At 36.9% G+C, this 24,750-nt stretch overlaps 1 protein-coding gene across 6 annotated transcripts in view; it reads left to right on the top strand.

The window, feature by feature from the left end:
• PRKACB (protein kinase cAMP-activated catalytic subunit beta) overlaps positions 1-24,750 on the top strand; it is a 68,283-nt gene that overhangs the window by 36,422 nt on the left and 7,111 nt on the right. For 3 of the 6 annotated variants that reach the window (XM_032117526.1, XM_032117523.1, XM_032117528.1), the window contains exons 2-9: positions 12,160-12,221; positions 13,168-13,296; positions 16,775-16,873; positions 17,869-17,951; positions 18,469-18,595; positions 20,754-20,849; positions 22,360-22,482; positions 24,532-24,696. In XM_032117526.1, coding sequence (XP_031973417.1) covers positions 12,160-12,221; positions 13,168-13,296; positions 16,775-16,873; positions 17,869-17,951; positions 18,469-18,595; positions 20,754-20,849; positions 22,360-22,482; positions 24,532-24,696 — 884 coding nt within the window. Of the gene's footprint in view, positions 1-9,312; positions 9,322-12,159; positions 12,222-13,167; positions 13,297-16,774; positions 16,874-17,868; positions 17,952-18,468; positions 18,596-20,753; positions 20,850-22,359; positions 22,483-24,531; positions 24,731-24,750 lie in introns of all 6 variants that reach the window. The other 3 variants (XM_032117525.1, XM_032117527.1, XM_032117524.1) reach the window with 2 other exon arrangements.

Genomic DNA, 24,750 nt, shown 5'->3' with positions numbered 1-24,750 from the left:
GACTTGAGACAGAGTTTTTTTGAAAAGAAATAGCAGTTAATCATATATGTGGGGTTTGTGTGCATGTGTGTCTGTGTGGTTTTGCTTAATCCTACAAATTTAAAGGACCATTTTTACAAAGATTTCTCTTGTGTATATGGCATGAAATAAAGACTGGGAGGAGTTATCCCACTGCCTTATCTAATATCAGCTTGTCTATACTTATCTCATACAAATGTGTTGAGGTCATCTTCCCCAGAATGGAAAGTGTGGCTGTCATTTCCTTGGTGTGCAAAGTACAAATGTCAAAACTGATACAGTTATTAAGACAGTGTTTCAATACTTTGTACGTACACGATGGAGATTTGTGGTACAGCATCATTCATGGCTGTTTAAGTAAACCTAAATGCAGGCTGTCCCTGAAAGTGGTGTCCCAGCCCCTGGTGGGTGCTCCCCACATCCCTGCAGGGGTGCTGGCAGGTAGGAGCACAGCCTGGACCTGGTGGGGACTTGGTGTAGCCACACGGGCCCACGGCCGGCCTGCACTTGCCCCGCAGGGACGCAGTGGCATCCCGACATCCCCGCCACCAGCTGCCCTTGCTCAGCCTCTGGGGGAAGTGGGGGGAAGTGACAGCCTCCCTGCACTTCCTCCATGTCGTGCGGCCGCCTCGTCTGCTCACGGAGAGGTCCCTCCTGGGGTCTGAAAGTCTCTGCTTTTCACCACTTGTTACCAGGCTGGCTTTTCCATCGCGTTTTCCTGTTTCTCTTACCATTAGGTGTAGCCTCCACAGGAATTGAGATTTGTGGAAATCAGCTCTGTGAATGTTGAATTTTGGGTGATTTTGGTTTGGATATTCTCTTATGATTGAGTTACAAAAGGAATAAATTTCACATAAGCTAGGTGAGAAAGACATTATAATTGTTTGTAACCTCAACAATTGCGTTGGTTTTTTGTTTCTTTAGTGGTGTGGGTTTTTTAGGGGTGGTGGTTGTTTTTAGGCTTGGGGTTTTTTCTTTGCCCTGGGGGTTTATTCTGCATTTTGCATCTGTAGATTTCATTCATCTTGACATGCAGGCTCCCAGTTCCATTAAAAAATAGAAATAAATAGCTACAACTTCTAACAGGTGTTGATTCCCCATCAAAAATACCTATAAATCTAATTTTGACAAGGGAAAGATGACTATCTCCTGCTCCATCAAGATTCAGTCTTTGCTGTAAACATTTCCCTGTTTAAACCACTTAATGCTTTTCAGTGCAGTTTTGTGGCTGTCTTCACTGCAGCAATGTTACATTACACCCTGTCAGTGGATAAAATCAGATGCTTTCCTTGTGAAAGATGGCCAAGATGCAAGTGAAACCTTGATGAAAACGTGATGTATTTTCTTCAATTGCAAATACAAGTGGCTAATTTTTTTCCCTTTTATTTCTTTTTTTTTCCCCTCCCCAAAAAAAGCTCTGGTTACATGATTAGATTTTTTTTTCCTAGAAAAACTCAAAGTTTTTTATTTCTTTGGACTTGGATTTTTGTTTTGAACAGCTTGAACAGATAAAACTGTAAGGTCAAGTAACTTTAATAGCCCCAGCTCCCAAGGGTGAAAGGTATAGTCTGCTACATCTTCCGTTCCACTAAGAATAGGCTTAATATTCTGAAGTATCACTAATTACATGATTGGGCTACTGCTTTCCAATACTGCAAATGGAGGCAATTGCTGATACAGACATTTGTACTCAAATGGCAGTTACCAGAAGTGCGTGGAGACAGATGGAACAGTACATGGAAAGGGTGTGAGCCACGCTGATGGACTCTGCTGAAATATTGTCCAGTTTTGTGCACACTAGAGCATAGGCATGTGTAAGGAGTGAAGGGAGGTAGTGTAAATATCTTAGTTATGTGCCCTGGGAACATTTTTAAGGGCAAGGGACAACAAGTAGCAACTGATTATTCCTGCTGCTCAAAAGATTATAGAAAATGGAAGGATGCCATGGAATTTCCGGGTGCCAGAACCATACAGCTTCCTATGTGTGTCTCATGGGGCTAATGCTTTCTTCTTTTCAAAAATTCCCCACTGTTACCCATTAGCCTCTGACAGCAAACTGGGGCAACTTCTTGGGTGTTAACTTGGGTTCATGTTTTGTTCTAGTTCTTGTACAAAATATTTGAAAAAGGCAACACAGAAGTTGCTGCATTGACATTGTTCTTAAAATGCATCCACGTAGTGAATGCTCCCTCACAGTGCTTGGTTTGGGATAGAAGCAAAAAATGAGTTTAATAGAATCGAGGTTTCTTCCAAAGGAACGGGAATTTGGAATCTTGAACTTTGACTGACTTTAGTCCCCATTGCATTACTTACGTATATTTTGTTAGGAGAAAGATTTGTTTCTTGTCCTGAATTTTAGTTTACATCTCAAATTGTTTATATATTTGTTGCTGGTTACTCTGAGAGTTGCTGTTAGTTTTGCTGTTACAGGCCAAAGTTCACAGGAGTTTCCCAGCTTTAATTATGGAGGTTCTTACAGACAGTTTTGTAACTTGCACAATGTTTTTGGAGTTTTTCTTAATTCATTCTTAGCTGTTGACAGATACCCCAGCCCAATAAGAATTAATGCAGTTTAATTTCTTTAGCTTTCTTTTTTTTTTTCAGGTTTTGCAGTTCAGTTCTGTGCAAGTTTTATGCCTGCCTTTATGCCAAATAAGTGCTGAATTTACTCAGTTTCTCTCTAAAATATCATTCTTTATCAAAATGGATAATAAACACTCTTACCTACTTTTTGCTTGCCTTAATCCTGAGGCAGACAAAAACTTGTTATTCACTCCATGTGTTGAATTGTGAAATGTGTTTATTTACATAAGACTTCCTTATTCAGGAAGCCAGTCTCTGCTATTTAAGGGTATAAATGAACTTCTCCTGCTTGGTTGGTTACTGCAGGCAACCCTTTCCTGTAAATATTGAAAGCATGTTCTGCAGGAGATATGTCAGTGCAGTGATGTGTCAGAAGCTCAGATCTTGTGAAGAGATGAAGAGCTATTTTGCTGATTTACCCTGACAGCTATGAAGATGTCTTGCTGATCCCGAAGTATCTATATGAAAATTTGTGGAGTTTTATTAATGCAAGGGCTGGGACAAGGTAGCTTATGGGAAGTGGACTTTGACATGAGTGCGCATAGACCAAATTTGGTGCACCTACTATTATTTTTATGCCTTGTATTAAACATTTGAAAAAAAAGAAGCAACAAAATAGTTTCTCTTCTCAAGTAACTTGTTAAATGCATCCATACAATGAGCAGCCCCTGCAGTTGTTTAGTTTGCAGTATAAGGAAGAAGTTAGTTTAGTAAAACTTCTAAAGGTTACTTTTAGAAGGAAGATCTATTTGTGCATGAGTGTGTGTGGTATTATTCCCTGCTTGCAGGGAATTCATTAGTCAATATGCAGATCAGATCAACTACCTGCGGATTTATGCCTACTGTTGCTAATAATCTAGCCATAAAGCCTCAGGGATAGCTGCCTGGCAGTATGTTACCCTTTGTAGTCACGGAACTTTTACAAAGAGGAAATGTGGGGCAGTAATCTGGGGAGGGAAGTGGGTGCTGACCAGTTAGCCAGAATCTTAATGGTGCAGAGGGCTTAACCAGAGGGAATCTGCAGCAGGTGCTGTAAACATTCTTCTTGGTAAGTGGTTTTGACCGTAAGAGGAAAATCTGATTTATTTTTTTTATTTGTATTAACTACTAGAATTTGCTAAAAACCTTTGCTCAAAAATGTGGTACATTTACAAGATATTTTATAGTAGTGCCCTAGAAAATGTTGTTCTTGGAACTCATTCTTAAAGTGTATTCTTCTTCTTTCTCCCCACATGGTAACCATGGAAATATGTGCACTGCAGGAACAAAAGATGTTTGAATTTTCAAAATTCTCACACAGTTTTCAGTTTTCTTTGTTATATTGTTAATATCTGTTATATTTCACACAGGAAGATGGTCTTTTACACTACAGGTCCTGTGGTAGTTGTAACGTTTTAGATTATTTGCTGGATAAAGTTCAGCAACAGCTATAGAGGATGGTACTGCACAGCTGCAGCTTAATTCCCAATTGCTTACAAAGTACCTCAGTGTATGATAATTTAGGATATTACGTGTTAAGGTTCTTCACACAGATTTTTTCTGTATGAACAAATTTTTTAGGTAGGGAGTGTTACGTACTGCATTTGAAAGTAATTGTATTAAACACATAATTAATTTTAAATTTTAAGATAATAGAATTATTCAATACAATAATTGAAAATCAATAGCTTAAAATTAGAATTATTTCTCAGAATCCTTTTCAGCAGTCCTGTGTGGTGTGTTCATGGTCTTGTCACACTAGGACAAGCTGGTACCCTTTCAGAAAAGGAGCAGTTCTGTCCCCTGTATTTGTCCATTTCCACCCCACTTCTCCCTTCCCTCAACTCGGGAAAAGCATTCATGGGAAGAAGAGGGAGCTGCTTCTCTGGTCATTCCCTGCCTTCTGCCCATTACTTTTTAATCTGGGCTGGTTCCCTGACCTGGCTTGGCAGTCAGACCCAAGAATGCTTTTGCTCTTTCAAGGAAGGTCATTACAGAGAGGCAGGAATGAGTGACTGTGAGAGGACAACACTGGGGTGTGGGGGTTTTTTCAGCCCATACTGAGCACTGAACTGTAGCCTAACAAACCAAACTGCTATTTCTTGGACTTTTAAGCCTCAAATCATATGGATTGTTGCAAGAGAAGAAGCAGATTTATGAATATGTCATCTCCTTCAATGAATGCTTCAAGGGCAGGAAGAAGGTATGAGAGAGACTTCTTTCATTAAGCCAAAGACTAGTTTTAACATATTCCAGAACTAATTGAATGCCAGTTCTAACTGGTTCATTTAGAGAATTGAAACAAAAACCCCCAGCTCTAATCAACCAGCAAAAGGTTGCTAATAGCACTTTAATTTGAAAGGAAAACTTGGGTAATAAAGAGGGGTGCCAGCCTGAGGGACCAGAATACCTTAAGGTGGCATGGAACAGCTCTTGGGCCACCAGGAATCTGCAGCAGACTTTGTCACATCCTATACATGGATGGGCGGATGAAGCTATTCTGCTTGTCTGCATTGAGGAAATTTTGCATATAATTATTACTTCAGGATTTGAATAATAGATCCTATTTTGGATCATAAATTTTGGTTGGCTGCTATGGGGCTTTTGGCATGTATCTTCTGGTGAGAAGTCACTTCTTAAAGTATGTTTGTTTATTAATTTTGATGAACATTGAGTCTGGGTTGTCTTGTAGATCAAGAAAGCAGAGTTTTATCTCATCTGTATATTCTTTTGTGGAAAATGATTGAACTGGGACATATATGCATGTACAGCTCTGCTGAACAGTGCTAGTACAAGATTTGGTTGCATTTCTAACTGAAAAACTTTACTGCTTTGCATCATACATTTGACTTTACTGATTTACATTATACATTTTGCAGGGGGTTAAACAAAATTTCAGGGATTCATGTCCTAAGTGACTCTGTTATCTGGTTTGCTTCTGTCTCCCCAGAGTGGCCCCTGTTATACTACACTTTTTGGCATTAGCAGGGTTTACCACTTCTGAAGCAGTACTTTGGTATTTAAGAAAAGAACAAGGGAGGAAGACTGAGCATTGGATTTGGAAATTAAATTAATATATTACCTGTAATAAAAATAGAAAGAAGTCAATCTGACTGTGGCAGTTGTGTGCAGTAGAGCATCTACTGCTCAGAATTCAACAAAGATCAGTGTTATCTCTGATAGCTGAAAACCTGGCTCCTGTTCTGGTGTGTCTTAATCTGTCACATCTCTTGTGCAGGCTGTTGCTATATAGCCAGCCAAGTAAAGAGGTGAACTGGGTTCTTTGCAGAGCTCTTAACTGTTTTAAATTTGCTTTTATAAAATTCACAAAATACTGTTTAGCTCAAGACATCAAAATCATGGACAGGATTAAAAAAAGATTTTGCCTGTGTTCCAAAATTGAGTTGTAATGGATAAGAGCAATTTGTATTTTACAATTGCTTCACGTTTTAAATTAACTCCTGAATGTGCTTCTACGAAGATCAGATTCTAGTGCCTTCTACTCGTTTTTAAGCACAGCAGCTGTAACTGGCCTTAATTTACTGTTCATCCTGTTTATCTCTCTTTTTTTCCCATGCCTTTCTCCTTTCCACTTCTTCCTGTCCTTTCTGGTATTCCATAGAAAGGTTTATAGTTAGATAATTAGTGCTTCCATTTTAATAGCAAACTTATATTAAGTTAATAATTCTTCCATGATCATGTATCGACTAAGAACTTTCAGGTTTTGTGTTTCAGCAAATGGGCTCTTTCAGAACTGCTCCATGTGTTTGGCTCTTTGTTTTTGGGGAGTGTTGGGTTTTGGTTTTTTGGTTTGGTTTTTTTAACTGAAGGAAGGTTCTTACCCATTTCAGCTGGTAAGTTGCTTTGCTCTGCATCACCTGTTTTTATCATAGTTAGTGTTTAAAGAGAAATATAAAGTCAAAACCTTGCTCTCAAAGTCAGAATCATGATAAATGAGAAATTGATGCAGTTCATTTACCTTGCCCTAGCAGAAACAAGACAGACTCCTTGCTGGTCAGCTCTTCACAAGAGGGCCAGTGGCTGTGCTCACTGCACTGGTCAGACGAGGTGGACTTGCCCTCGACCAGGCTTATATCACCTGGACTTTTTTCACCCACCATTTTCATATTGTGAGAAACAAAGTGTTTTGGTTTTGTTGACAGTCTGTTTCAATGATAACATTTTAGTTTGTGCTTTGAAGTGTTTTCCAGCTATTAAAATGTTAACTGGTGCTCACACTGCTTCCTCTGGGTGTATAATAATACTTAACGCTTAGCTGTGTTCATTTTGAAACACTTGCCAGGGCGGAGAAACCTTATTTTGAGCCTTGTTATATTATTCCTGCTAATCAAAAGAGAAATTTAAAAAATTAAGACGACAGGTTAATGGTATAAGAATGGGGCTTGGAACTGGAATCAGAAGTTTCTCACTTGCTTCTGAAATATGGTACCATAACCACAGGATTGACTGAGGTATCTATATACATCTTGATAAAGTTTAAGGCTATAAATACACTTTTTATAAAAATGCAATATACATATACATTTACCAGAATCTCTTCATACATATTCATTTTTCCATTAAATGATTTAATTAAATAGCCCATTTAACTCCAGACTTCAAATGATTATATTACAATTTTGGAACAAAATTTGAATTGTATTTTGATAAAGGGCATTTTAAATACCAGACAGAGATTGGCATTTAGCACAGCAGATGGGGGTTTGTAGTGGTGCCCAGTGTTTAGTCTTAATCAGTTTAGTTCTTGCTTTCTTGCTGTGAATCCTAGCCAAATACTTTTTTTCCCCCCCGTACAAAAAATAAAATCCTGGCTTGCTGGCTCTTGTGGGAGATGTGATTGAGGATAACAAATACTGTGCATGTGGGAGGTGGGAGAAAGGCAGAGTAACTCATGGTAACTCTCAGGACTGCTCCATCTGTGACCCTTTTCCCTCTGCTGTCATTGCAATCCTGCAACTGAGAGGTCCTCACCCTCTTGATTTTTTCCAGGAACTTTCTTCTGATTCACTTGCTCTTAAACTGTGTTTTAGGTCAAAGTACTCATACCCTTGGTTAACAATTTTTTTATAAGCATGCTAACTTTTCATACAAAAGTTGATCAGTAAAACAAGCAAACATATTGTGAACTGTGTGAATATACTAATAGAGGGCAATTTCCTCTTGTTTGGGGGTGGGTTCATGGGTGTTTCGATTTTGTGTGTAGCAGAGTTTTTTCATTTGTTTGGGTTTTGTTGGTTTGTTGCTTGCATTTTTTTTAATTTCTCCTATGCTGGCATTACCTAGGAACCTCTGGGTTCCTCTTCCCTCAGAAGAGCACTGTTCCAGCAGACTTCCCTGCTTATCCTCATGTTGCCTTGGTTCCAAGTACAGCTCTCCACAGGCCACCTGTGATATGCAAGGGGGTAGCTGAGATCGTATGTTGTAGTGGTTGCACTGCTTCTGACCAAGGTGAACCAAAGTGGGCTAAAGTTGTAAGACTGCTTCAGGCCATTCAGTTGTGGTCCTGGGCCATTATTCCATTTCTTCCCACCTTCTTCTGGATCTCACCAGATTTTCTGCTTTGGGTGTTTGCATTGCACAGAACCTGCCTCCTGCAAATGCTTGCTCATGCTGGTCACGGAGGGCTGGGTTTTTGATGTGTGTTTGTGCTTGCCTAATCCTGGGACAACTGGTGCATCCTCTCCAGTTCTAACTGGTGTCCTTCCTGCCACGTTCAGTTGTTTCTGCTGTGGTCCTTGTTGTTGTACTGGTGCTGTTACCTGTGCTTTGCCATCTCCTTCCAGTACCTTCCTTTCTTGAGCAACAGCTCCTCTGGCTTTGGTTTCAGCCTCCACACTCCAACTTCTACTGTACCAGTAAACCCAGTCTGAGTAGGGTCTGTTGCTGATCTGTGCATACACTCCTTGCCCCAGTCTCATCTTCCCTTCCCTCAGCCATAGACAAATGATCCTTGCTCTTCAGTGTTTATGGGTACCTGTATATCCACATCTCTTTCCTTAGTTCCTTTTTTTTTGACAGTCTTACAAAATTAAATTGTACTCATATGGTGTCCATACCGGATCCTGTGTACATTCCACTTTGCATACAGTAACTTCAGCTGTGCGGTTTAGACGTCTCAAGTTGCTGTTATTGGATAATAGGACTGAAATCTGATTGAGATTTTTTTTTTGGAGACTGCTTGGCACTTCTGTGCTATCTACCACATGCCATGCAATTCACACATGCTGTCTTCTGGAACAAAGTGCTAAGTAGTGGGAAGATCACCCGATTACAGGTTTTATTGTGATCCAGCATGCTGTGATGAAGATAGATACACTATTGTTAGCAACAGTTCCGTGGATGTGTATGTCTTGGAATAGATTAATTATTAAAGATGCCAGCTTGATCTCCTGAAGTTTTCTAAGATGTGCTTATTTCTGTGATGCATCATCTTTTTTTCATACTGATTTTAGCTGCCTTTGGTGCTTTTTTTCTTTCTTTGCTCAAACATTCTGTGATTTAGCATGAGTCATTCTGTCTGTGTGGGAAAGGGCTGGTTTATTACAGGGTCTGTTCCTGAGTGGGGAGGGGAAAGGGTGGAATGTATTTGTGTTTTCTATGTGTTTGTTGTGGAAATGCATAAAACTTTTTTTTCTTCTTCTCTTTCTTTCCTCTCTTCATCATCTCATCTGTGTGGGTGAATGTTCCTGCAAACCCTTGGGGAACCTATAGAGACGTTTGGTATGCTCATTCCTTCATTAGTGCCCAAAGTCACAGATGCTAGGTACAGTTATACTAGAAAAGCAAACAAGAGCCACATTGTCATACTGTAAAGTGGCTAAAAATGTGCACTTGAGGACAACCTCTAAGTCATCATCTAATACACCTGTTTGTCATCGCAGTAATACCAATGGCCACTGCTACCCAGTTGGTGTAAATTTTGGTTCTGCACTTGAAAGCAGAAATTAAATCTGTTCTCCTGTAGCAAGAGCTGCTGTTTTGTGCTTGAGAGATAATTTTCAAAAGTTCAAATTCCAAGTCGTGTTCTGAGAAATGACTGAAGTGCATGCACTTTAATTGCCTAAGTTCTGTTTGTAAGCACCTGTGGAATTGTGTTGAGGTGTAGGAGCCCAGGTGACCTCTGAAAGTGAGAACCGGGCACAATTTGATCTACTCTCTCATTAGGATGAAATCATGGTTTTAATAAAACACAGCACAAAACATGTTTAAAAGACGGGGACTTGCGGATAAATTATTACCATTGGGCAGCTGTATTTTGAAAATGTATGTTCAATTCTGCTTTCTAAGAAAAGAGAGCCAAAATAAAGTAGAACAAGGTAGGAGTTTTGTTGCAGGAGAGCTTGTGGCTTAGTGGTATTCTAGAAATGAGAGATTTTTCTCACAAATCCACAATTTGAATATTTCCAGCTGGATCACATTTCGTTCATAAACAGCATTCTTTATTCCATAAGAAGAACAGAGACAAAAATGACTGTAAATGTCATTGTATATTTTTATAAATACTGAATAGTCATACTTCAGTGCAAAATATGTGGAAACTTAAAATATTTATTTATATGAACAGAGATGGCATAAGGGATATTTAAGACATATGTACTGTAATAACATGAAAAAACAACACCAGTTCATGTTTTAGTTGTGCTATATAGTGTTAATGTTCTCTTCTAAGCTACAGCCACTTCAGTTTGAAGGCTCAGCTTTTTGGTAGTCTTAATGATTTTCATGGGTTTTTTCTTGTCATTAAGAGAAAGTATTTGTGCTACTTCAACATAAATTGGTGTTTGAAAAACTGTATCAGTATTCCTCATTTGATCAAGTCATCTCTGTTCTCCTAATGGAAGAAGGATCATCAAACATGAATTTGGGCATTGCTAGTTTCTTTTTTTTTGTGTTGAAAATTATTTCACACCACAGGAAATCCTGTCCTCTCTTCAAATTAGGGTAATTAAAAGTCATTACATGAATAACCTCTATAACCTAAAAACAAAGGAAATATTTTCTACACACAGGATAAATATGTAAGCATTTTTTGCTGATTAGCCACTAAAATATTTTTAACTCTCAGTTAGTTTTAATACCATTTTAAAATAGTTTCTTTGATATAAACGATGTTTTTATTGCTCTACTTAACCATAAGTTTAGAATACTGAATATGTTCCTCCTCTGTGATATTGCTTGTTTCTCTTAAAATAAAATTACTGAGCGGATATCATGCTTTAAACGCTTTTCTAATGTTGAGGTCTGCCTGAACTTTTGACAACTTTTGTGAAATTTCCATTTTATTTATGCTCCATTAGAGCCAGCAGTAGTGGGAGCCATAAACCTACTTTGAGTGTTTTGTGATAACCAGGTCCCATAGCACACCCAAGAAGGGGGGGGGGGAAAGGGAAAAAAAAATTTACAACCAGCCTTCTCCAGGGCTGCTGTTGTTTTTACTGCTACTGGAAATATACCAGTATAAGAAGAGAATTTTTGAAGTTTTCTTTGTCAACATTTGTATTCACTGAAAAGTACAAAGAAGTTCTGATTCATCAGGTGATTTGTTTACAACCTATTATAAACCTAATTTTTTGACTGTTGAAACGTAAAATACAGTTGCTAAAACACAGATTTCTAGATACTGACCAGAATAATCTTGACATATTACTGTGTATTTTTAGCAATTGCTTGTCCCAGAACGTCACAGTACAGAAAAACCACTGTTATTAATGTAGTATTATGTGAAATGATTCAGAGAACACAAAACAAGTATGATATTTTCTTGATTCTGTGACTCTTTCAGAACCACAGCAATTTCTGAAACACCTCCCATTAATGACTGTGCATGAAGTAATCTGCATTGATCTGGCTGAGCATTGATATTAAAAAAAAAGAGAGCAGCTGAGAGATGATCTGAACAAAATATGTTGGTGCACATTTTAAACAGTCATCCAGAATTTTGCCATTATAGTTTCCTTCAATTTCAATGGAAAATCAATATTAAAACTGCATATTCTCTGACTGTGGGCATGCCTAGTACGCAATGTCGTCGTAGCCCTGTGCTTTGTCTTTGCTTGCAGTAATGCTGTCCATTTGGTCCTTGAGCTTGCAAACAGCCTTTAAATATAGGTGATGAGGGGAAAAAGCAATGAGATTGACATTACACTCAAGCAGCTGAAAGAAAATGCAACATTTATTTAAAGAGATAAGAAGTCAATCTTTGTGGAATGGCTATTTATAAATGCCAGGTGTTTGGTTTTTTCCCAGCTGAATTAAGAATGTCTAACATCACCTTAAGGCTTGCTTGCCTATAGAGTATTGTGAGCTATTAGAGCTGGTAAAGTTTAAGTAATTTGTGTAGAATGATGTAGTTACTTCAGAAAGCTTAGATATCACCTGGAGATACGGTAGAAGTTCTAGAGACATCGATGCTTGCTTTCATCCATGATGAAAATAGCATATTATGAATTGAAGAAAGAAGTTGATAATGAAGTTTATGTATTTTGTTAACAAAGCATCTCCATTGCACCTATGATTAATTATATTAATTAAAATGTACTTTTTTGTGTGTGTTTTCAGTGAAAGAGTTCCTAGCCAAAGCCAAAGAAGACTTTTTAAGAAAATGGGAAAGCCCCCCTCAGGTATCACTCATTTAAGCATTCAGTAATTTTCTGTATTGCATTTTTTGGATAATGTTATCAGTGTGTTGTCAGTCTGTAATGAGCAGTGCAGAAAACAGAAATCATTTTAGTGCAATTTGTAAAGGAGTTTCAGGTTTTTTAATGCCAGCTTTGTCACTTTTCACTGAAGTTCATCAACAAAGGTTCTCAGGTCTTCTCCAGATATGAGCTGATGAAATGCTCCCACTGAACAACAATTTCTCTTATGAGAATGATGTTCGCAATCAACATGGCAAGACTCAAAATCTATTGGCATGTTTTTAGTTGGCTTTTTTTAATAACCAGAAGTGTTGGCACATCTGTAATTTACCGTGTTAATAATTTCCCCCATAATAGTAAATGGAATTAAGAGTATTAAGACTACTGCATAGGGCTTGGGAGCTGGTTAAGGAGCTTGTTAGAGAGAAATCTTGTAAAATTTGAGATTTGGGGGAAGGATCATTCTTGTTCTAAAGCAACATTTGAGATGCTATGGCAATGAATGTCTGAGAAAATGTACTCAGGGATGTGGTCTCCAGTCAACTCTCATGTAGAACTGTCTTTAGAGCTTGGGGGATTTTGCATGTTGTAATATTCTTGATCATTAAGTATGAGGGGGTTGTTTATCTGCATGTTATAATTAATGATCTGTTTACTGCTAGATGTTCCTTACTAAGCATGTATGGACAGCTGTATGGACAAATTAAGGAAATGTTGATATAATTCAGTTAAGTCTTCTTCTGGTTTAATGAGTACAATGTAAAATCTCTTTTTAAAATTTGACAGGTATCACATTATAACAGTATAGTTGGCTATAGTTTCTTTGATAAATGTAATATTACTCAACTTTTTTCATAATTGAATTCATACAGTTAAAATTGTCTTTGTGTATTCGTTTGTAAATAATGTGATTATATCCTACATGTAGAATACTGCTGGCCTAGATGATTTTGAGAGGCAAAAAACCCTTGGAACAGGATCATTTGGGAGAGTAATGATGGTGAAACATAAATCCACAGAACAGTATTATGCTATGAAGATACTGGACAAACAGAAGGTTGGTATAATTTATAGTGGGGTTTGTGCTACAGAAGAGTTTGATGCGGATGAACAGCTACAGCTGTGGCTGAACTGAGTTGCACATACTGTGCTTTTTCTTATCACACTTGGATACCAGTGATAATTTAACGCTTTATTTTCTTTTTTAGCCAGTAGGTTCAGTTGTTGGGATTGTATAGACTTTGTACAATTGCTAGTAACATTAACAACAGTCTAAAGAGGCTTTAACTAGTGTCCAAGGCATTCATAAAATGTTATTGGGTAAATTCTTTGCTTAGATTTTGTAAGGTGGCCTGTATATTCTTTGGCAAAAGCAAATTGTAGTGCTATAGTTCAAATAAACAAAAAAACTTTTGCAGGGTAGCTCAAAACTCTGGAAGACTCTTTAGATCAGAAATTCTCAAAATTTTCATTTGTGAACCGTAACTGAAATTAAAATTGTCTGCATAAATAATTTCTTTTCCATTCTTGATCCTATGAGGTATTACTTTCTGTATGTTTAATTATGTAATAATCTTGTTGCATCTTTAGTAACCTTGTAGATAGGAGTCTCAGAACAGCTGTCACATAATGGACATTTTCTGCGTTGAAAACTTCAGTGCTGTAGTCTGAGCCTGTATTGCTGCTCCAGCCTGATTTTTTTTTAGCAGTTTATTACTCTTAGATTAAGTAAGCAATGCCATTTGATAAAGTTTAAATTTTAAATAGTACAGAATTCCAGAATGCAAAGAAGTGTTTTAACAGAATTTATCAATACAAGTAGTTTTTAATGGTTTTGACAAGTTTTTCAATAGTGCATTATTTAGATTAGTAGATTCAAAAGTCCTCAATGTAAGAGCTGTTCTAACTTTCAAGACACTATACGTAACTTTGCTGCTGTATAACAAAGGTCTTTTTAAGACAATATTAATCTGGCAAAGAGAACTTAATAATCAGCAACTGACAAAATCAAAGTCAGCCATGCCTCAATGTGGACTTTTGCACTTAGGCGTTATTACATTTCTGAGGAATTTTATGTAATGGAACTATGGCAGTGACATAGTCAAACTGTTTTGCCTGAGTTGCAGTTCCAGTATTCTTTACATGTGATTGGGGTCCTGGACCTTGAATAATGGTTCATTTAATGAAGGACTGCTTTATAATGGTCATACAAACAGAAACTAAAGTAAACTTGCCTTTTAGCGTCAAATCTGACATGATGGGGTTTTTTACTCAGAAAAGCTGAATTTTTTGCAACTAAAGCATTCTCCTATTATAATGGTTTCTAACTTGTATTTAAAAAAAATCCAATTAAGTTAAAATTACATTCCACCATAGTACAAATAAAGACAGCCCAGACCATTTCCAGCCATGTGGAAATGTACCTCAGCATTACCTCAGTATGGCTGGTAGCATCCTGCAGGCAGAGCTACTGTAGCATCTCAGTGCTGCCCTAAGAGCCCACCGCCAAATTTCAAATTTTCAGCTGTTTTTTTCTTTGAACCCTTTTTCATGAATGGCTGAGTTGTCATCACTGGAGCAATTTAGGAAATAACACCTTACTTCAGAAAGCTGCCATAAAAATACTCAAGGATTTTAACAAGAAAGATAATTAAGTTCTTAATTACTCCCTTAAGTTAATTAAGGTAGTAATCTACCTCTTAAAATTGGAAAGTGTTTTGCTGGAAAAGCAAAAAGTCACATTTTTAACAATTGCAGTGGGCTTGTAGTAAATGATTCCATGGGATTATAAAGATGTTTGCGTCCAAACATCAGTCTTCTGTTAGTAAATTAGATGGTTCTGTCTATAAAAAGAAGTCTTGATGTGTTCCTTTATGAAATACCTGCTTTTTCAACTTAGCATAATTATTTATTTATGTGTTCTATTAGAAATATATTAGTAGCTTCCATTAATTGTTCAAAAAGTAGGATATGGTTTGATGAGAACATGTTTCTATTTCTTTGTTTATTACAGAAAACATACAGATATCTGAAATCAGACGATGGGCAGGCTGCCTATAATTTTTCATTTCCATTTTACTTGGGGAAAGCATCCCGTGTATGTCTTTGTTATCCAGTCTCATGCTTGATTCATAGAACATGAAAAAAAATGTCATAGATGTTGATGCAGCCAGTAGTTTTCTGTGTAGGAATGTTATTCCTTTGTCTGCCTTGCATTAGGAAGGCTGTAACATGCCAGACACCATTTCTATAAGGGAAGGTGACACTGGCCATGCCCTGAGCCTGGGCTTAAATGTGAGCAAAGCTGTGTCTGGGGCCCCAGCTGGACATTCTGAAGTGTTAAACAGTAGCTTCAGCCTGGGGTATTGCTGCCATCCCCCTCCAGTACCTCACTGGGAGGGGCTGCAGGAACAGGGGTGAAGTCTTGTCTGTGAGGTGTACAGCTGCAATGCCAGACAAGAGCCTCGGCTTCTTCCTTGGATGGACAAGGTCATTCCAGTACCGTAGCGTTTTAGGGATGAAGGAGACACTTCCCACAAATGAGTCGATTTGAGCAAAACTTTATTTGTACCCTAAAGATCTGGGATTCAAAAGAGATTTAGTGTTTTTAAATCATTATTTCTTTTGTATGACATTTATTTCAAAGCAGTAGTAAGTTTTTTACAGGTACTACCTTTTGCATCTAAAAGTTAAATTTATAAATACAGTTTCAGGCAGGGTTGATTATCTCTTATTTATAGCAGTTAGATTTGATTTCCAAACATAAAAACAGACTTGTTTTGATCACTCATACTTTTTCTTCTTGTTTCCTATGGAGCAAGGAAAAAAAGCCCTAACTGTACTTGAAAATCATGCCATTCTCAAAATGAGTTAGAGATAAATTGTGCAGTAGGGATTAAGTAAAATAGATATAATTCATTATGCAATGTTGGGGTTTAACACAAGGAAACCAATTATTAATTGCTGAGAAAGAGCAATGATCAGAAATCTGCCACTTGCTGCCTTGTTAGCAGCCTAACATTTTAACGGATTACAAGAAGTGACCTGTTTATAAAAATGGAGATTTTGAATTTGTATTCTCCTTAGTTTTGTCACTAATGTGTGAGCTGTGTAACATAAGCCTGTTTACTCCTGTTCACAGGTAACAAAATTCATAATTAAATGTGTCCTACACAGTTTCCTGCCTTTCTTAGCAAGGGTCCAAGGATCACATGGATTTTATTGAAGTGCTGAGGAAGTATGTCCATAACAAACACGTGCAATTCTTAGAAAATGCAGAGAGGTTTTCCTTACTGACTCTTACACTCAGCAAGTAGGAAGAAGCATTATTTGTAGAGTTGTCTGCCAACCATATTGCACAAGTGTCACTCTTTAAATGTTGTTAGACTTTTTAATCCTTTATTGGTTCTTTTATTGTACTGGGAATCCATAAGTAAAGTTACAAGCTTGCTTTCAACTAATTGTTTAACACTAAAAAATTTATCGACAACTATAAAATATCACACTTAAGCTGAAGATTGTTTTTTGTCTCCTAGGTTGTCAAACTGAAGCAGATAGAACACACACTGAACGAGAAGAGAATATTACAAGCGGTGAACTTTCCTTTCCTTGTTAAACTGGAGTATTCTTTTAAGGTAGTCATTACTTTCAAAGTAGTTGTTGGGTTTCAGGGAAGTGCGTGCTTGCACTTGAGATACTAAAATGTATAACTTTTACAGTACCATAGTTCAAGTATTTTTGTTCTCAAAGATGCTTCATTTGGCACTGTTGCCAGGGCTTGAGTAGGAGTGGAGTGCACTCGTGTACACTTCATATACCCCGGTTCATCAGGTAATGATTGAAAGGATACCTCCAAATAAAAAAAAAAAATTAAATTAAATTAAACTCGTCAGAGTTTTCTTTTGGAGGGCAACTGGATTTTGTAAAGCAAGGGAGCTTTTAGGCATTATTTTATCTTAGAGAGATACTAAAGCATGTCTTCTGTACCAATATATAGAATGGTAAATTTGTAATTGTTCTGCAGATTTTTTTGCTTGAGATTTATACTTGAGGCAGGTCTTTATGACAGTTTTAACCATGAAGGAAAGAACTTTGAGCTTAGCTTCTAATTTCATGACAGTACTAGTCAGTCTGTAAAGAGATTGAGTAGCTTTCTAGTTTATACAGTGATATGTGCCTTCTTTTTCCTTCTTTTTTTTTTGTCTTTTTTTAAAATAATTTTAAATAAGCAGACATGTTATCTTTAGAGTTTTGAGGTTTGGGGCAGGGGCTATGGAGACAAGAATATCTCAGGTTGTCATGTATAAACATTTAAGAGTTCAAAGTCTTGCCTGGCAGTAGTCATCTTACCCTCTCTTCCTTCAGGTCTCTTACACACCATTCTGCATCTGGACCTCACTAATTATCTTTATAATTTGCTTTAAAATAGATTTCTTGAGATATGTGATGCTTTTTTTGCATCTTTTCAATAATTTATGCCCATGTTGCATTATATTTGTCAATGTCATCAGATGGCTACAATTTTTCATTTTCATTCATTAATAAAATGTACTCCACACAGGAGTTATAGAGACTATAGTATGCCTGATATGTATTTGTGTGTGTTTACTTGTTTCCTTGATTTCCTTAGGACAATTCTAATTTATACATGGTAATGGAGTATGTTCCTGGTGGAGAAATGTTTTCACATCTAAGAAGAATCGGAAGGTTCAGGTAAGAGTATTAATGACATTATTCCTTTAAAAAGGCTTAATTTGCTGATTTGGGAAGAGGGTTTTATAAAATTTTTTAGCATTGAATAAAAAATTCTGAAGGGTTAAGTGCATTTAATTTACCTCTTGTTCAGTGGATTTAAATTAGTCAGGCAGTGAAGAACTCCTAATTATTTTTCAGTTAATACAGGCATTTATGATCTGTGCATGATGGAATCTTGGAATTCCTATACATATTGTCACTGAAATTCATGATAGTTTCTAAAAGTAAAATTTGAAGTCAAAGCTCTGCATCGTGGGTTACGTTCATCTTGATTTGCATGTGTATTTTAGCTGCAAGACTTAAATTTAGGGAATGAATGTATCAATTCTGAAAATGTTTGCTTTTGCTTTTTCTTGTTACACAGTAAAAGAACCAGTTAAAAGGTATTTAATTTGTCTGTCCCTGACAGTTAGGTGGTTGTTTCAGTACCTTAGCATAGCATTGGGGTACTTAATATTCTTTTAATTCTTCACAGTGAACCACATGCACGGTTTTATGCAGCTCAGATAGTGCTAACATTTGAGTACCTCCATTCATTAGACCTCATCTACAGAGATCTAAAGCCTGAAAATCTTTTAATTGATCAGCAAGGATACATCCAGGTATGATATTCTTCATATATTTAGGGAGTGAAGTTTTGTCTTGCAGTGTAGATTTAGGTAATTCGAGAAAATGCATTTTGAATAAATGGTCTGAAGCTGTTTGCCATGTTAGCATGTTTGTGTGGAGCATTCAAATGCCCTACTGCCTAGTAATGGTTAAAACCTTTGGGTTGTACTTCCTCTGACTAAAATTAAGTATGCACAGTAGAGCTGTCTGCAGTTGAGCCAGTTGTCAAAATTTCCCTTGGGGTCTGTGGTGAGAAGTGGGTGATTACATGGCTCTGTTCATCTGACCTATTTTATACATCTGCCCTAGAACAAGATGAAAGGTGCCCTAAAATGTCTGTTTCTCTGCATTGTCTGTATAAGTAGTTTAAGAAAACCAGCTTAGATATTAAACCTGATGCTGTAGTACTTAATGTCCAGCAGATGAATCCCACCCTTGGAGAGTCCTAGTCTTCCCAGCACATCTGGAGTGTGAGCTGAGTTGAGGTCAGATCAGCACTGCAGTGCTCAAATGACAGCTTTGGTTTTACAACAGCCTCTCATGGGACATTCTCATCTTCCTCTTAGCTCTTACGTTTTTAGCTAAATGGGAAATGGGAAGGCAGAGTGCAGCAATAAGCATTCTGCAATGCTGTGCAGTCCTTAAATTGTGGAAGTTCTTCTTTCCTCATTGTGTCACCTTTTGCCACAGCAGAATCTAAACAAGAAAATACATAATAAAATGTTTGAGAGAAGTAGAAAGGATTCATATCTTATATGTCGTTTATAACTGTAAAATAATTTTGCATGGAGTGTAAGATAATACTGTGGGGAGAGATCAATACAAGTTCCTTTAATGTGGTTGGGCAGCACCACTAATGTAAAGCTATGACTGGCTTACTCCAGAACTGGCAGCTCTCTCTGCAACAGTATGTTTTTGTGATGGTGTGGCAGAGGGAGGTTTGTGTTCATATGTTGATGCTGCAGCTTCAGCTTCAGGGTTTTTTTGTATTTTAAAGCCATTACTGTTTGTCCCATGTCTGCAGCATATTTTTCGTATGTAGACTGATGTGCATTCCCAAACACAGAAATGATTCTTTGCTGACTGAAGCTAGTCAGCACGTCACCCACTCTGTTCAGTTCCAGCTGTTGATGCTCTTGATTCTACCAAAAATGAAGAAAAGCTGCCTTGCTAGTTTGAAGTTTGGCTTCATTAGTGGCGCTAATGTACAGCAACATCAGCACGGGTTATTGTATAATTAGCGGCGATTCTCGTTGTGGTGCAGTATGTTTTCTCCGGGAATGGGTTGAAATTGAAACCAAGAAGGAGGAAACAAAAGAAACAGATCCCCAAACAAGCATAGACGTGGTACCTTGAAACTGATGCCAGAATTTCACATGTAATACCTGGGCTCTGTATGTATTCCACAATACGGTCAAGGAAAAATCACAGAGTCGGATATTGCATACAGAGTTCTGAAAACTTACTGTAGAAAACAAGACAAGTGAAATGAAGAATTTATAATGTTCAAGTACTTGCCATTTGTGGTACAATTATTGCTACATTTTCCCCCCAGGCCTCAAATAAACAAACTTGACTCTGGTGATGCTTTCAAAGATACTCAGAATCAAAAGTTACTGGAAGACCTCTTTCATGTTGTCTTATTCCCACACTAATTTGACATATGACCTTTATACACTTATGCAATAAAATTCTACATTTACAAGACTGGGGGATATATTGAACCCTTTTTGTGATTCATTTATTTTTTAACTAAAGGAAAAGATAAATATCTTATTTATGTTCTTTAAATTTTCAGCATTACAAACAGTCTGATGTTAAAAGTGTAAGAAAAATTAATAATGTAATTGCAGTACATGTGGAAGATTAGTAAGCCATAGTTCCCACTGATTTTTAAATTATAAATAGAAGCTGGTGTCAGGGTGATAATACATATTTTGTGTTCTTTATTAATTTTATCATGAGACCTTCTATTTATCTGAATTAGAAGTACTGGGAGGACTGACTAATAAAGGTACATCTGACTAGATGTGATTTGAGAAATAATTTTTTCCCCTGTAAAAAACGGCTTTCCAAAATATTTCCAAAGCACTTAATTTTAAATTTCTTATCGCGATGCACTTACAGTCAATTTATTTTTCCCGATGACAGGTCACGGACTTTGGCTTTGCAAAAAGAGTAAAAGGCAGAACTTGGACGTTATGTGGGACTCCAGAATACCTGGCACCTGAAATAATTCTCAGCAAGGTACTTTGTCTTGTTACTCAGCCATGCATTTGATGTAGTTAAAACTTCTCATCCAATTATTAAGCTCTGGGGGATAAACAATTGCTGATACTTCCAAAAATCAAATCTTGACTAGTCAGTTCTTTAGAAATTACACAAAATGAAGTCATTGTATTGTAAATATTCTTTTAGTATGTCAAAACTTAGGCCAAGTAAAGAATTTTCACATAACTGTAGAGAACTTTCTACATATGCTTGCCACATAACTTGTGAGGGGATAAAAGATCTGTAATTAAGTTATTTAACTAACAACCTTACCAGAACAACAGATCTGAGTGATTACATTCTGAAGTGTTAACATACTAGAAGAGGAGCTCCAAAGGTAACAAGAACTGCATATGGGATGAATCAGTAGTCATTACACAACTAGTTGCAGAGTTTTTCAGTTTTAAGGCAGTTGACATCAAATCAAACATAACAATCCACTGGTTTTACATCTAAAGTACGTGCAATCTAAGCTGACTGTAGATCTGTTTGTCTACTACTTGCACTAAGTGTTCCAACATAGAAAAGTATTATTCATCCTATAGCTGTTTAACTGTAGCACTGCATGTTTTGCAAATGGAAAATATAGAACTGCTTATGCTATAAAACAATCGTAGTGCATAATGTTAAAGTAAGCATTTAACATACGGTTTAATTAAATACCCTTTGCAGATTGTCAAAAATGAACAAAAAATACTTCTGTTTGGGGAAAAAATGTTTCTTATTTGCATAGTTTTTTCCCCTGTGCGGCTAAAACAGCAAAAGAAATTCCAATGCATCTACTACAAAGTCTTCATAATAGGTTTTTCCTTAAAGACTGACTCTGAGCCCTGAGCTTTGTAAAAGATCTCAAAGAAAATATATGAAATGGATGGGTTTGGTAGTTTCTTTGTCTTTCATAACACTGAATAGGACCTACTAGTGATTGAAGGTTCAGGCTTTTAAGATCAGATCATAAATTACTATAACAGCTAATTAACTAAACTTCCAAGCTCTTGTAGCTCGTTAACTACCTATGAAACTGAATGTTCCAAAATGCAGATAATCAAGCAAAAAGGTGACAGTGTACAATATAGGAAGTGCTGTTACATATGGTGTTATAATGAAATTTCCCTAAGCTTTGAAGAATTATCATTCTGTAGCAAGATTGTTTTGATTTCAAATAAATAGATAAATTGTTCCCATTTCTGTTACTTAGGGAGTCTTGTCACAGAGTGTAAAGAAATCACTGACACTCATCACAGGAAATGTGTGCAAAATGCTTCACTTCCATCACTGTTTCCGTCTCATTGCTGTATTAGGTTTCAAGTGTATTGCTGTTGGAATCTGTGAGTGCCAATTTGGTTGGAGTTAGGTTGTAAGTTCTGCATTAAATGGACAATAATGTATTTGCTTTCTTTGTATTCCATAAATATACACATATATACTGAAAATGTTAACCTGTGTTAGAAACTGTACTAACAGTGGCGTGTTTCATTTTATTCAGGGTTACAACAAGGCAGTGGATTGGTGGGCATTAGGAGTGTTAATCTATGAAATGGCAGCTGGATATCCCCCATTCTTTGCAGATCAGCCCATTCAAATTTATGAGAAGATTGTGTCTGGCAAGGTGAGTTAAGGCTCTGGGTGTCTTCACAAACGTAGTTGTTTTTGTAGAACCTGTGTTTTGGTGGAGGAGATGCAGAATTTACTGGCCACTAGACACTAGAGCAATCTGAGAAGGACATAGGAGAAGTTGTAATGTACATTTCATAAGTGCAGACATTGTTATTTGAAAATCAGAGTTATAAAAATCTGTTCCCTGCCTTCAGATTTAAAATGCAAGTTACTAAATGTACAGACATTGTGGTATTATATCCTTTTATGCTTGGATTAAAGTGATCCAATGACTATTAACAACTACTTAGCTGTGTGCTTAATTTGCCTAGCTACTTTCTAGAATTTTTTTTGCAGTTTTTGAGAAGCCCTGGAGAGTTTCCATCATTCCTAGTAGGTCTCTTTACTTCCACAGCTGTGTAGCTAGATATATCTAATGTTCATTTGGCTTTCATTGTTATATAAAATTTTTGAAAAGTGTTTCCAATGTTTCCCTTTTATTTTTCATTATTCCCATTTTATTTTTCATATTTGCTGCTGAATAGCACCAAAATGTAATCATTCTGGTGTTTCTTCTGCCAGCCAGTGTTGTTTTTTTGGGCTCACTTGATTTGTTACAGTTGTTCTCTTCCTTGGCCCTACATGGACACACGCTGTGCTGCATCTCAGGTGCCTCTGTAATTCTAATCAAGGGCAGTACCTCGGTAGGCCTGTGGTGCACTGCACTGAGGTTGATTCATATTTAAATAAAGAAGGTGGTTGGTGGTTACTCTTTGAAAGGTTTTAATGCTATGAATCTTCAGCTGTGTCCATGAATATATGGGAATTAATTTACCAAGACATATTTTCAAAGAAATCTTTCTCTTCTAAACTAAAAAAACAAAGTTGGGCATTTTTTGTATTTTTATCTAACTGGCTTGACATTTGTACTGTTGATCATCTACCTTTTTTCTGAGTCCATGGAGGGACAGCTGCAGAAACAGCACTGGACATCAACTCTGGAAACTCTCATTCAATCCTCAGCTAGCAGTTCTTTATAACCTGGGGTCTTTCATTTATTCTACCTCATTTGCTTAGTTCTCTGCTTAAAAAATTGAGTTAGTATTTCCTTACTTCTCTGTGGTCTAGGTATTATAGTCATTAAAACCTGTGAATTTCTCATAATCTACAATAGAACCATATTGGTAGGTAAACTGAAGCAGGTTCCTTGATAATTGGACTTCTTGATTTCTCGAAATGTTTTTATGTTAAGTAATTCCATGATCTGTATTTACATCATAACTGATCAGCTGAATATTGGAAGTGTCAAACACTGGGACTATGAGGATGACAGACACAGCTTTCTGCCTGTTCTTTTCCCCTTCCTTCTCTCTGCCATCTCAAATGGTGTCAGTCGATCATTTGTTAGTAAAACCCTTTGTAATTACATCCCACGAATCATCTTCAAATATCCTTTAGCTAGGTTTGAATGAATTGCAAGTCACTAGTGTGCTATCTTCAAATAGTGCTGTTATGTAAGACTTTTGATGTTTGGTGCATTTAGTTACCAGAAACAGATTGCAGAACAGCATAAAGTTCCAGATTGACTTTTCATATATGATTGCTGAATGTACAGTTATTTCAGAGCATATCTATATTTTTATATGCTGTGTATATGCTATATACTGTGTCTCTTCTGTGTGTGTGTGTCTATAATATAATATAAAAATTTATAACTAGAAAATAGCTGAGAATGTCTTGAGATGATGTGTTGGTGAGACACCAAGTTAAACTTATCTTTTAGATCACTGTTACATTAAATTAATATTTTGCCTCCTAGAAACTTCCAGTTCAAGAAATGGTAGATGGGCAATGTAATGCTATTGATAAAGGCTTTGTGAAACAGAAATACATGTGCAACAATAATCATCTGTCTCTTCATGCATTCCTGATTGATTTGGTTTTAGAAGAAAGACAGAAACTATTGCCCTACTGTTTCCTTTTGTGTGAAGTTGTTTCCCTTCACAGGGGAAAGAATCAAATCTGTATCATGTTTTTTAATGTTGTGGGTGTATAATTTTAGGTGAGGTTCCCATCACACTTCAGTTCAGACTTAAAGGATCTTCTAAGAAATTTACTCCAGGTAGATTTGACCAAACGATATGGAAATCTCAAGAATGGTGTAAATGACATAAAGAATCACAAGTGGTTTGCAACTACAGATTGGATTGCCATTTATCAGAGAAAGGTAAGACCCTTCCTGATCCTTCAACCTTTAAGAGGTTGAAGTAAAATTTCTAAT

Source organism: Corvus moneduloides, chromosome 9 (genome assembly GCF_009650955.1).
Source record: "Corvus moneduloides isolate bCorMon1 chromosome 9, bCorMon1.pri, whole genome shotgun sequence".
NCBI classification, from domain to species: Eukaryota; Metazoa; Chordata; class Aves; order Passeriformes; family Corvidae; genus Corvus; species Corvus moneduloides.
Note: the sequence above shows the minus strand (reverse complement) of the source record. Positions and strands in the feature narration are given on the sequence as shown.